At 38.8% G+C, this 14723-nt stretch overlaps 1 protein-coding gene across 6 annotated transcripts in view; it reads left to right on the forward strand.

The window, feature by feature from the left end:
• PLCH1 (phospholipase C eta 1) overlaps positions 1-14723 on the forward strand; it is a 262393-nt gene that overhangs the window by 39545 nt on the left and 208125 nt on the right. For all 6 annotated transcript variants that reach the window (XM_037842070.1, XM_037842071.1, XM_037842073.1 and 3 more), the window contains exon 2: positions 1853-1971. In XM_037842070.1, coding sequence (XP_037697998.1) covers positions 1893-1971 — 79 coding nt within the window. In that variant the 5' untranslated portion in view covers positions 1853-1892. The remainder of the gene's footprint in view (positions 1-1852; positions 1972-14723) is intronic.

Here is a 14723-nt window from a genome sequence, read left to right on the forward strand (position 1 = left end):
TTCAAGGGGCAGTGAATTAGATTTCATCTTTTGAAGGGAGGAGCGTCCAGTAATTTGCAGGACAAATTTTCAAACCACCACATTGCCTGAAAGCCTAGATTCTTTTGGCCTGCCATGGGTAGAACCCTCATTTTGGTGTAGAAGATGTGATTTCAAGTTCCACTGCTACCATAGCCTAGCCGCATGGGCCAATCACATAATCTCCCTAAAATCATCTCTCCTTTCATCCAATAACTACTACTAATACCGAAAACTACTCCCAATTCTTAGAAAAAGGTATTAAAATTGTAGAAGTCTTCAAGATTATATGCATGTATATGTGTGGAAATGCCTTGAACTGTAGTGACACATACCAAATAAAACTATTTTTTTCAAGTGGAGGGACATGGACTGAGGGAAGAGGGGACATCCTTTTTGTTACTGATGAATTTCAGTATTTTTTTTTCAATGAGCATATATGATCACATTACCTATATAATAAAGAATACCTGTTTATAGAAGAGATCTTTGTAGTATGCAGTAATGAATTGGGAGGGGCAGAGGATGGGACAGTTCAGTAATCAACTCTTTGCTGTCATATTTTATAATTGGTTTTATTGGTACTTCATCTCAAAGTGGGGGACTCAAACCATAGTTTAGGGGAGTAGGGAGAAGCAGGTGGGGATGAGACCAGAAGAAGAGGCGATTAAGGACTTTGGACCAGGAAAGGGTAGGATGGGTGGGGACCAGGTAAGCTCCCTACCGGGGAGGGTTAAGGATGGCACTAAGGAGACAAGGATAAGCTCTGGTTAAAGCTTTAGGAGTTGTCACCAGTTGTGGTTCCATTAATGTATAGATCAGAGCTCTGCTCATGATCATTTTTATTTTCATTAAGCAGTTGAGTTCATCCTGTAATACTTCGACAAAACTCTAAATTGCTTTAATAGGGCAGATGACAAATTGTTTCCCACCTGTGGGTTTTACTTCATGCCGGCCTTGCTTGGTTTTGCCTGGCTTTAGTCTGTGAACAGAAAAGAGTTTGGAATTCTGAAAAGTTGCTTAGCCAAATCCTGTGAACAAAGGGGGCCTTGTTCAGGGTTATACACATCAGCTTTTGGAGGAATTCAATTCATCAGCTCAGATCTCTGCTTTTCAAGTTCTTGCTCCAGTTAGCCTTGTGTTTCTCTGTGTCTGTGGAGGGGCAAGCCTTATGTAGGAGTAGGCACTGCTTTTAGTGACCCAGCTGCGTACAGCTCTGGGTTACACCAGTAAGTTCAGCCTGGACAGATCCAGGCCCTACTGGTCCAAAATGGACACCTGTATTAAATCAGAAAGAGGGAGGCATGCTTTGTTACTGTTTTTGACTATCTATGGCCATGTCAACACTGTCATAATTCCCAAAATTCCTATGAATTGCTCATCAAGCTTCACCAGAGTGGCACTGGCACAAGATTCAGGAACCTGGAATGATAACTTTCCCCTCTGTTAGTTACCTCCTCCCCTGCAACTGACATTTCCTGAAAAGTTAACCAGCACTGGCCTGGGCGTGGCCTGGAGGCACATAAACCAGTTCCTGAAACTTGTTTCCCTGATGGTAGATTTTTTTTCTCCCTGGATACAGCAGTGACTTTAAAGCTCTAAGAGGTGCCGTTTTGAAAAACTTACTGTTTTGGTATGTTAAATGACATTCTACCCTCTGGGAAAACTTGTGGGAAATTTCTTGGGGCCTGGGGGAGCCCAGCTCAGTGTGTGGAGAAGTTCTATGCCGTATGTGTCGCCGTCTAATGCCGTGTAACTAATGGCATTATGCTACCCGTGTGAGCATGTTGCTGCCATTTTCTTCATTTGTGTCTCATTCTGTTTCACTTGACAGGGCAATTTGGTTTTGATGCTGTGCCAGAAATCTTCTAACAATGAGTTACTGGAACTTGGAAAGAAGGAACTGTGTGCAGTACCGCAGGCATTTTCTGGTGGACAACAGTGTGTTTCATGGTGAGCTGCCTACCGTACTTATGTATTTGGATATTTGATTTTGTTTTTCACAGCACTCTAGGTGTGAATATGGTATAACTGTCGGATCGAACCAAGAGCTTGAGTTAACTAGTGTATGGATAATTACCTGAAAGGCCCGACTAGACTCGTTTCCCACAGTGGTAAGCCCTGTGCCTTTTCTCAACAACACAATGGCTTTATCACTTTCTACCTTATAAGCAGTTTATAGGCCTTTCTTCTACTTCACTGTCAACTCCAGTACAGGCCTTTTCTGATGCTTTTAATTTTTGGAGGGACTAGACCCATACTAAGTGTTCAGTTAATATTTGTGGATCACCAGTCAGTGATTATTACCAGAGTGCTATGTGCCTTTTGAATCCAGATATTAGAGAATGCTTATGGTCACCTGTTTTAGACACTTACTGAAAAGAAGGCCACTCGGTTTTATTTCTGTCCTCTAGGGCTTTGAGACTTTTCTGTATGTCAAACTACATGCAGAAACAGAACAGAGTAGTTCACAGCCCTCATCCAGCACTAAATCAGGATGGATCACTGCCCCCGTAAATAAGAGAGTAATCAATATGAGTCATTTTCACGGCAAACTAAAACAAATTGCCTTTACCCTTCTGGCAGCTGTTTGGTTTGTTCTATATAGTCAGGGATAAGCTCTGTCAATCTTGCTATCAGAATACCCTTGAGTGAAATTTATTTAAGAGCCAAAGATCCATGTGTTGCCAGCATATTTGGAGTAATCTCGATCAGGCGCCTGTAGAATTATGGAGGGAAGAAAGAGATTTCAAGGGAAGTGGAGTGCTGTTTAACAGAATCCTGTAATCTAAGCTGTCTTCAACTTTTTAAAATTTATTTATTTTTCCCCAATTGGGTGACGGGCTTAATGTTTACTATTGTTTTAATTAACTTTAAGGTAACAAATTTAACTTTACATACTTTATTAAAGCACTTTAGAATTTACAATGAGTTTAGAGTTTAGTTTTCACATTCATTGTATCACCTCACTTTAGGACCTTCTGGGTAGAGGGTGACTTCATTTTACAGGTGATGGATGGGAAGACTAGACGTGAAATGACAGCCCCAAGCTGACATAGCTAATTTTTTGCCAGGACTGCTCTAAAAGTTCTACAGTAGTTGGCTTAAACAATAGGAATTTATTGTCTCATAGTTTTGGAAACTTGAAGTCCAAAATCAAGGTGTTGGCAGGAGCATGCTTTCTCCAAAGTCTGTAGTTTCTGAAGGTAGCTTGCCAGCAAATTATAACTCAACTCTGTTTTCTTCTTCTCCTACTCCCATGTCCAAACTTCCTCTGCTCAGAAGGACTGCAGTCATATTGTATTAAGACCCACCCTGATTCACATCCACAGGAACAGGGGTTAGCACATGAATTAGCAAGGTCAGAACTAAAATTCCTTCCTCCATGTTTCCATCCTGGCTTTCTTGGCATTACAGCGGTGAAGTGCCCTTAGCAAAGGAGATATGGGAAACATGACTTAACACTGTGGTCCTGAGGGTCAACTTTACTGCATAATATTTTCTGTTAGAACTTTGTATTAGAGAAAGATAAATAGGATAAACACAGAAGTTAGAAGAACTAGCTTCACTTTTCCAAATTTTATTTTGTGTCAGTTTTGAAAATTTTCAGATTTAAATACCTTCATTTATTATTTAGAATGCCTTTCTTGGAGATCTCAAAGCTGTAATAATTTTAAAATAATTTCCTATTTTTTTTTGTAGTTACATTACCAATTAGTGTATTACTGTACAGCAGATTCTTATGCTAAGGGCTTGATGAACATTGTCTTATGAATCCTTTCAACACCTTTGCAATATAGTTATTATTCATCCCATTTTATGGATGGGAGAGCTGAGGTTTGGGAATGTTGTGAAGTGGTTATCTGAAATTCAAACCTTGATCTGCCTGACTCCAAACACCATGTTTTCTTTTCTTCCAGGCTGCTGTTTCCATTTTAACAGAGAAATTAACACTCTGAAAGGTTTAAGTTCTATTCATAAGTATTAGCTCTTATTAACTAGTGGTGTATCATCTTGAGCAGGTTATACAATCCCTCAGGATCTCAGTTCTCTCTTCTGTGAAATGAGCCAGTTGGTCTCTGTGGTTTTTAAGATTCTTTCTTGTTCTAATTTCTGAGATTCCACTGAAGTATTTCTGATAATTAAACTGTATTTTGCGGGCTGCCTTTTCATTAAATATATGCTACACAAGGGGGCAGTATAATACTTAAAATATGAATTGACTACTTTTTTTTGTATTAAAGAATCACTCTTTTGAAAGTATTTGGAGATATTAAATCCTCCCAAGATTAAAGCCAGTTAGAATTATGACACTACTTATTTATACTAAAGCAATAGCTTTAAGTATTTCTGATAGCATGAAGTTTCGTTTTGGTTTTCTGTGCCTGCAAATATCTTATAATTCAGGAAAGAAGGGTTCCTTTTGCTCTTCCTCTTCATTTACACCTGCACAAAAGTAATGTTTTTAGATAGGAGCTTGTTTAACTTAAGCGGGGAGAGTTGAGAGAAGTTTTTAGTGTACTTAAAGCAAAGGGAGTTCTAGTGAGAATATCTTTGTCCAGGATTTCAGAATATTTCTGAGAGGAGACGGGGATAGGTCAAGTGGGGTCAGAAATAGCAGATTTCTTTTGAATGGGCTTTTGGAGCATGGCGTGAGCATTCAGAAGCTTTTTGCTTTCTAGCTTGGTGTCTCCCTTGTCTATGCTGATAATTTTCTTATATAACCAAATCAACCCAAACAAAAGAAACAAAACCTCTTTGATTATAAACAGAAAAGAACCATTTCACCTGTGAATTAATAGACTTATGGAATATGCAGACTTGGGTGTGCAAATTATGCTAGCCAGACTCTCTTTTACTTACAGACTTAACAAAGTGTTCCCAGGAGAAGAGGGCTATAGTAAAATGAGGACTTCATGGATGCAAATGGTCAATAAAAGTAAAAATAAAATTGTAAAATGTGATACTTTCTCACTAGTTCATAACGCTTAAATATTTTTAAATAATCCTTCCGTCTTTTATCTACTACATTTCTTCACAACAATTCTGAAGTAGAAAAGGAATAATTGGAAAAGTTAGGAAATACTATATGCTGGCCAACCAAAATGAGCTGGTTGAGTTGACTCAGTTGTACCTTCAGTGACTAGAGGATTCATGTTAAGACATTATGGAAAACAGTTTTTGTAGGTGGTGTCTGTTCTTTCCCATATGTCTGTCCTTTGCCTGGACTTTTAGGGAATCTTTTGAATCCAAAGGGATTGTGCACCTATTGGAGAAGCCAATGGCTTGAGTTTTTTCCTACTTGGCTTTTATTCCCCTTATGTGTTTACAATAGAGAATAAACTTAGGCAAGAATGTTTTGTGCAGTGTGAACCTTGCGTTATTGGCTTATACTGTCATGAATTATTCTAATTAGAAAATAATTATTTTTCTCGTTCCTGGATTTAGGCATAGAGAAAGAGAAGTCTGTCTTTAGTGTCCTCAGGATCAGAGAAGGGCTAACTCTAAATGAGAGCTATATTCAAAGTGAATTGTGATGAATTGAAGTATTTATTTTCCTAACCTGGGACACAGTCTTGATCCTTAAAACAATAACCACTGTTATTTACAATTAGGATGTGTGATTTCTTCTGCATTTAAACTTTTCCAAATGTTTGAGTTCCTTGTTAGAATATACTTGGAGGTCATTTAATTTTTGCTTACAAGCACTGCTAGTTGCAGTTGTGATCCTGGAAAAATATTAATTGCTTTCCTGTAAGTTATTATGGTATCACCAGAATAGAAACATTAGAATTGATTAATAGGTGTCTTTTACTATCTAGGGGTATAATTAAGAGTAGTTCTTATATTAAATATTTATGCAGTATGCCTTTTCAAAAAATACCTTATATGAACTTTTACTTTGACTCACAACTGGCTTCTACTACAACTGATTAATTAATTTAGCTAATTAATTAAACAAATTACTTTTTATTCAGCCTCCCCTTTCCTGGCCAGAGGTCTAAGCAGGGGTGTGAGGGTAGAGACTTAGATTACTTGTTTTACTGGAAATTAGGCTGGAATCAGATCTGGAGACTGTAGTTCTGATTCCAATTTTACTACTAATTTGTGTAGCCTCGAGTCACTTCTGTGACCCTGAGTCTTCCATCTCTAAAATGAAGGCTATGCCAGCTTCCAAAGTTCCCTTCTAGCAGCAATGTTTGAGGCCTCTGTGTGGTCAGACAACAGGTTCAGTGTACAATGTGTGGGAGTGTCCTACAGTCCAGGCTTGGAAAGGAAACCTGACAAGATGGCGATGGAGAGGAATGAGATTCCTCTTTGGAACTCTTCCTCTGTACCTGATTTTCTAGTTAATATTGAACTGGTAAAAAGCTGTATTTCCCCTTAGGGAGATAGTTTTGAGTGTGCATGTGTGTGTGTGTGTGTGTGTGTGTGTAGGAATGGTCATATGTCCCTCCTGAACATGAAGCGACTAGTACCTAGGCCTGGCATGAAAGCTTTCAGGGCAAATGTAATGATATTAAAAAAAGAAGAATGGAGAAATTCCATCCTCCCTCCACTGGAATTTCATCTTCACTGGAAAAAGCAAGAGAATGCTATACCCGTCTCGTAAATATGAAAGGAGAATGAAGTTATGCAGAAGTGAGTTAGGGTTCCAATTAATATATGATTGGAAACTTTATATATGATAATAGAAGTAATGCTTCTTTACCCCATCCCAATCTGCTTTCCCACAACCATGGTCAACCAAGGCAGAAAGCACTGGGGGCAGATGTCCTTTCAGATTGTGTTTAAATGCATCTTGGAAAGATACCATAGGCAGTGAAGTTTTAGGCAAAGGATACCTAGCAGAGGCTGCCCTTCAGCAGGGTTGCTCTGGGTGAGTTTTTCCGATTGGGAGTAAGTTTCCATATCAGTAAAATGCTGGGATATGGGGTAAATGATCTTTAAACTACTTTTTAAGTGCTAAAATTACAAGAAATGCTAGATTATATCCTTCTCCTCCTTACTTCATTTAAAAAAATATATCCTTTTTAATGACCTTTTTTTTTTATTGGAGAAGTTGTAGTTTTACTGAAAAATCATGCAGAAAGTACAGGGTTCCTTTATATACAGTTTTTCTCTATTATTGACACTTTGCATTAGTGTATTACTTTTGTTCCAATTGATAAAACAGCATTATTGTAGTTATACTATTAACTATAGTCCATAGTTTACATTAGAGTTCACTGTTTGTGTTGTACAGTTCACAGTTTTGTGGTTTTTAAAATTTTTATCCTGGTAACATTTAAACAACCTAAAATTTCTAATTTTAACTACTTTCAAGTACACAATTCAGTGGTATTAATTACATTCATGATAATGTATTACCATAACCACCATCCATTGCCAAAAGTTTTCCATCACTGCAAACAGAAACTCTGTACCAATTAAGCTTTAACTCCCCACTCCCTACCCCCACCCCAGCCCCTGGTAACCTGTATTCTGTTCCTTACTCTATGATTTGCTAGTGTATGCATTTCGTGTCAGTGAGATCATATGATATTTGTCCTTTGTGTCTGGCTTATTTCATTCAACATGATGTCTTCAAGGCACATCCATGTTGTTGCATGAGTCAGAACTCCATTTCTTTTTATGGCTGAATAATATACCATTGTATGTATGTACCACATTTTGTTTATTCATTCATCTGTTGATGATCACTTGCATTGCTTCCATTTTTTGGCAATTGTGAATAATGTTGCTGTGAACATTGGCATGCAAATATTTGTTCGAGTACTGCTTTCAGTTCTTTTGGATATATACCTAGTAGAGGGATTGCCAAGTCGTATGGTAATTCTATACTTAGCTTTCTGAGGAACCGCCAAACTATCTTCCACAGCGAGTAACAATGATATGAGTGTCCCTATTTCTCTGAATTCTCTTCAACACTTGTTATTTTCCATTATTTTTATAGTAACTATGCTGCTTTGGATATGTTATGTCCTCCAGAAAAGCCATGTTCTTTAATGCAATCTTGTGGAGGCAGACTTCGTTAGTCTTTTGATTATGGTAGAAATTTTTGATTGAGTGTTTCCATGGAGATGTGACTCACCCAACTGTGGGTGAGACCTTTTGATTAGATTATTTCCATGGAGGTGTGGACCCCGCCCTTTCAGGGTGGGTCTTGATTAGTACACTGGAATACTTAAGAGAGCTCAGGAGCCATCACAGATGCTGATGCTTGGAGATGCTTGGAGATGGCAGACAGAAGGATGTTTGGAGATGCTAAGCTAAAGATGAAGCCCAGAGTTTGCCCTGAGAAGCTAAGAAAGTACTCCTAGATGCTTAGCGAGAAGTGCCCTGGGAGAAAGAAGCAAGAATGCACAGGAGCTGAGAGAGAGGAGCCCAGAGACATTTTGGAAAAAGCCATTTTGAAACACAACCCGGGAGCAAAGGACCAGCAGAGGCCAGTCACATGCCTTTCCAGCTGACAGAGGTGTTCTGAACGCCATTGGCCGTTCTTCAGTGAAAGTATCCTCTTGTTGATGCCTTAGTTTGGACACTTTTATGTCCTTATAACTGTAAATTTGTTAGCTAATAGGTTCCCTTTATAAAAGCCAATCCATTTCTGGTATTTTGCATAACGGCAGCATCAGTAAACCGGAACAGATTTTATTACTTCCCATTACTTTACTTTTGGTTATTGAGGGTCCAATCCAGTTTAAAACTTTAATCTCAAATTCATTTAAATCCTATTTTCTCCCTTACCTCCTGCACAGGCCTGGCCTGGCTGTTGGAATTCAGGATGGGGGTTCGTCTGGTTTCTTTCCCTTGAAGGAAAATTCAAGACCTCACTCCTCAGATTTTGGTACAAGGAAGAGAGATGGGAGAGCCAAGGTCTTCCTACCCACACCTGGGTACCTGTTTGTAAATTAATTATTTTAAAGTAATCAAGACTCCCTATGGTTCCTTCTGCTGCAGATAGTCTTCCTAATTCCCCTCTATCACCAAGGACCCTTCAGAAAGGATCCCCTGTCTCCCTTCAGCCCCAACCATGCTCTGTTCCCTGTTTCTTCTGGGACATGGCTTCCCTTACCCCTGAGCAAACCTGGACAACTCTCTGACCCCTTCTCTTTCTGGTTTCCATGTTGCGTTACATGGAGCTTTGAAGACTGCTGAGGGCTGCGGAGTCTGAGATGGAGTGTGAAGTTGCCCCCTTCTTCCCAGACCTACTGACATCAGTCTTATCCCACACTGCTGCCAGGGTACTCCCATAAGCTTCCTATCTTAAGAAATCATTGAGTCTCATTCTTTTGCAGGTCTTCCCCTTTCTTTTCTCCGGGGAAGGGGTATGCATGTGTGAGGAGTGTTTTCTCCAGTTTCACTATTCAAAGGTAACAGCTGCTATCTCTGGCTTCCTGGGAACCTAAGCTGTACACATGATAGGGGCTCAAGTAATGTGATTTTGAATGGATGGAATCCTACTCCCCTCCTGCAACAATTCTCTTTGGACTTCTCTTGAATCACCCCCACCTCCTCATCCAATAATATTTCAGATTAGGGTGATTTCATTTCCTCAAAGGTGCTGATGTTCCTTAGTGTGCTTGCTTCTTCTTACAAGCTTGTGTGGCTGAATTGATCAGATCCAAGCAATAATCTGGATTTGTAAAAACCATGTTGAGATGTCCCAGGCCTCTTTTCACCATGGGAGATCTATTTTGTTTAGTTGGGGGAGTTTGTTGGATAGCTGAACCCACTGTGATCTTGCTGTCATGCTTTCTATGTTGAGGTCATTCACATTCTGTAAAGATGGAGGATGAAAAGGTCCATGTAGTGTGCTGTGCTGGTCTGGATCTGTTAGGTACCCCAGAAAAGACTATGTTCTTTCAATCCAGTCTTGTGGAGACAGACCTATTGTGGGTGAGAACTTTTGATTAGGTTGTTTCCATGGAAATGTGACCCAGCCCATTCAAGGTGGGCCTCACTAGACTTGCTGGAATCCTCTATGAGAGGATAAAAAGCAGAGATGTTTTGGAGAGAACTCAAAGAAGCTAAGATATGTAATCCAGAGTTTGCCCCCTGGAGAAGCTAGGCAGAAAAGATGAGACAGTAGCCCAGAGACATTTTAGAGAAAGCCGCTGAAACCAGAAGTTAAACCTGGAAGAGAAGGATCAGCAGAGCCAGCTATGTGCTTTTCCATGTGACAGACAGACTCCAGAGTCCATTGCCTTTCCTCAGAGAAGGTATTTGCCTCTGGATGCCTGAACTGGGACATTTTTTTTTTTTTTTAATTCAGTTTTATTGAAATATATTCACATACCATACAATCATCCATGGGACACAATCAACTGTTCACAGTACGATCATATTGTTATACACTCAATCCATTTCTGAACATTTTCCTTACATCAGAAAGAATCAGAATAAGAATAAAAAATAAAAGTAAAAAAAGAACACCCAAACCATCCCCCCCATCCCACCCCATTTGTCACCCAGTTTTCATCCCCATTTTTCTACTCATCCATCCATACGCTAGATAAAGGGAGTGTAATCCACAAGGTTTCACAATCACACTGTCACCCCTTGTAATCTACATTATTATACAATCGTCTTCAGGAGTCCAGACTCCTGGGTTGGAGTTTGGTAGTTTCAGGTATTTACTTCTAGCTATTCCAATACATTAAAACCTAAGAGGTGTTATCTATATAGTGCATAAGAATGTCCACCAGAGTGACCTCTCGATTCCACTTGAAACCTCTCAGCCACTGAAAGTATTTCATCTCATTTTACATCCCCCTTTTGGTCAAGAAGATATTCTCAGTCCCATGATGCCAGGTCCAGATTCATCCCTAGGAGTCATATCCTGCATTGCCAGGGAGATTTACACCCCTGGGAGTCAGGTCCCACGTAGAGGGGAGGGCAGTGAGTTCACCTGCCGAGGTGCCTCCTTAACTGGGACATTTTCAAGGCCTTAGAACTGTAAATTTGTGAACTAATAAACCCCCATTGTAGAAGCCAATCCATTTCTGGTATATTGCATTTCAGTAGCTTTAGCAAACCAAAACATGTGCCTAGCAAAATGGCAAACTGAAGATTTGAGTTCATGGGAAGCCTGGATGGGTGAGAAGTAACAGTGTTTATTCTTGGTAGCTTTAGCTTCACTAGATACCTGAACCAAGTCTGTTGCTCTTCAGTGAGATCCTTTGCTGGCCTTACCTGTTAGACTCTAAAATTCTTTTTCTTAAATCTGTGGCCATTGAGGGTCTGCTAAACAAAAAGACTCTTGATAATTTTATTCCTTTATGCTTGGGAATAGCAATTCTCTAATTACTAAATTAGAAAGAGGAAATAATGTGCCTAATGAAGAGTCAGCTTTCCCCTCAGATTTGCAGACTTCTCATGTTTTAAGTGGTTACTTATGAGAATTATTTCCCCTTAGACCTGTGATACAAATTTAAGCCTTTGTTCTTTAAGCCGCATTTCCATAATTGTAATTAATTTTGCTCTGCTCTCATTTTCCCAATTGTCTTCTCCTACTTTGTGCTTAATATATGCACTGAGATTGATGGGAGGATGAAATATCTTTCTATGAGTAGATTCAGGGTTCTTGTAGAGTGGCATAATTATTTAACTTAGTTATACAAAGATCCAGATTGTTTTCTTGGACCACAGTTATTGTTATTAGTGATTGTGTTTGTAATCACGAAAATCTCCTAACTCTTACTGAACAAAACAAAGACTAAAAACTGCAGTTTGTCCTTTTATATGGTGCAAATAAAAAAATCATCTCAATAGATGGAACCTGTGACGTGTTATGTATTTTCTTTAGGCTCATTCCTTTTAGCAACTATATTTGGGGTTATTACAGGTGCAAACTGCTTATTTCAGTGGGTTATTCAGGTTTTAGATTTAAAGCCCATAGTGGATGAAGTGGCCTCATCCACTCCCACAGCCTCATCTCTCATCTATATACTAACTCTCATGAGTATGTCCTTGGCTTAGAACTTTCTCCCCTCTGTGTTCCAAACACAGATGCCCATCTGCCTACCTGTTGGCTCCACTGACGTCTTCCAGGTCTTCAGAGTCAAAATGTCAGGAGCAGAACTTCTCCCTAACCTCTCTGCATATCTATCTTGCCAGCCTTATCTTACCCTTCTGCTTTCTTTTTGTGCCCCAGCCACATAGGTCTTCTTTTATCCCTCTGGAATACTGAGCAGGTTCACACATGTGTTCCTTGCCCACAAAGCTCACCCTTCTTCACTTAGCCAACTTTTGACTCATCCCTGAGACAGAGGAGAGGTCCCCTTGTTAGAGAAGCCTTTTTGACCTCCCTTCCTTTTGTTCTCCCTGCATTGCTGTCTCATAGCGCTAATTTATCATTATTGTAATGAAACACATACTTGTGGTATGACTAGTTTGATTGCTGGTCCATAGACTGTTCTGACTTTGATCTCTTGACAGTGCATGCAGTAGGTGCTCAATAAAATATCATTGAGTGAATTTATTAATTTTATTTAATATGGGAGATAACCATTTACTGTTTCATTATTTTCACTCTGTTGAGTTCAGCTTTTAATCTTTGTGCTGTGGCATGCGTCACCTCTGGACTGTAGACCCTCCTCTTCACTGAGGCTTTTGCCTTGAAAAAGAAAAGAAGACCCATAACTAGTTCCTTCCTGAGATTGAGAGGGGAAAGAAGGCTACTTCTGCTGAGAATCCAAGTGTGCCTTAGAAAATATTATTACAAACAAATAATACCACTAAGTAGACAGGGGCAGACCTGATTTTTTAGAAAGAATTTCTTAGACTTATTGAATTCATTTAATAATATTTTCCTGATTTTCTATGTGGTTCTATGTGTTTGTTTTATACAACTCTGAAAATGAAGGTTTTGCTCTTTTAAAATAACACTATTAGTAAAACCTGTTTCATTGCAGTATTTTGCATGCTATTAAAATTCTCTGCTGCTTGTGTCTGAAAATTTCCAGCCACGGAAGTGAGTGCTGTCTGAGAAGTAATTCTTACCCCAGAGAGCATAGAATAAACCTTCACCAAAACAAAAGGACTAGTTTTCTTGGTGAGAGAGGAGGAGGAGGAGGCTGAGGTACCTGAAGAGAATAATCAAACAGCAGAGGGCTTCTTTAACAAGTTAAGAAGATACACTTTTATTTCAGCTTTACAGACAAAAATATGGCCAGCATCAAGGCCTTTCATCTCAGAATCTCAGGCAATATAAGAGCACAATCCTGACTTTATAGGTAGCAAAGTCATTCTGAGAAATAAACACTTACTGGGCTAGGATAAATGCAGAATTGATGAAAAATATTTTTTGTTGAATTTTGTTTTGCACATTTTAGCCTCCTTTGACTGCCATATGACAGTTTTTTCAGAATTTCTTTTATGTAAATGTAGAAGATTGTGATTTATGCCCAATTAAAAGGAAGAAGAGTGAACACATTTATTATTGTGTCCTCTTTTCACTGCTTGTCAACTTGAAATTGAACATCAATGCAAATCCACAAATAATTATTTTGTGTGTGTGTGTGTGTGTGTGTGTGTGTGTGTTTTGAAATTGCACCCATGTCAGCATTTCATGATCTTGTGTTCTTAAGCTAAGTGGGAGCTTATCTCCAGATGTTGTAGACTTGTAACTAATTAAGCATTTAAGACAGTGGTTCCAGCCTTGGCTGCACATTGGAATCACCTGGGGATATAAAAAACTCCTGATGCCTGGGTCCCAGTCTGAAGATTCTGATTTAATTTGACTGGGCTGTGGCCAGAACATGGAGGAAGTTTTAGAATTCCCCAGCTGATTCTAATGGGCAGCTAATTAGATTCTGATGGGTTGAAAACCCCAGACTTAAAGTGACAAATACATCTTCTCTCAACAGAATTTTAGAGTTCATTAATTTGATAATGATTGTTTTCTGTGATTATAGCCTATTTTACACTGAAATTGTGGGGAGGGGGCTCAAATTAGCAAGAAGGACATGGATACAAATAATGTGCCTGAATGCATAGGAAGGAGGAAAATGTAGAAGAACCATCTATGCTTAGAATTTTGTGGATGCTGTTTTCCTTTTTTTTTTTAATTCTTTTTATTTTTTCTGATGGTAGCAATACCTGTTCACTGTAAAAAAATTGGAAAGTACAGGAAAGAATAAAGAAACAGGGAAAAAATAATCTATACTTTTAGTATGTGGGTGCTGTTTTAAGTCTGCACTTTAAAAGCTCACAGCTAAACAGTGATTCTCAACTCCGGTTATGCATTAGAATCTACTGGGGTGCTTTTAAAAAATACAGATGGTTGGGCTCTATCCTAGCCCAATTAATTTGTCTCTGATGAGTGGGACTTAGGTGTCTCCATTCACTCATTCATTCATTCTGTGTGTGTGTGCATACCAATATATACATATACATATATACAAATACTTACATATGTGTATACACACATATTTATCCAGGTGATTCTGATGCACTGCAAGGAGTGAGAATTACTGGATTAAAATTGTTGATTATTATATTGCTCTGATCAGTAAATAAATCAGGCATTAAGTTTTCTAATTTAATACAGTATGTAATTAGTCATTAGTTTGGATGACTTATGAAAATCTTGATTTTTTCTCCCCAGCAGTTTTATTGAGATATAGTCACATATACAATCCATCCAAAGTGTACAATCTGTGGTTCACAGTATCATTACATAGTTTTGCATTCCTCAT

This window comes from Choloepus didactylus, chromosome 1 (genome assembly GCF_015220235.1).
Source record: "Choloepus didactylus isolate mChoDid1 chromosome 1, mChoDid1.pri, whole genome shotgun sequence".
NCBI lineage: Eukaryota > Metazoa > Chordata > Mammalia > Pilosa > Megalonychidae > Choloepus > Choloepus didactylus.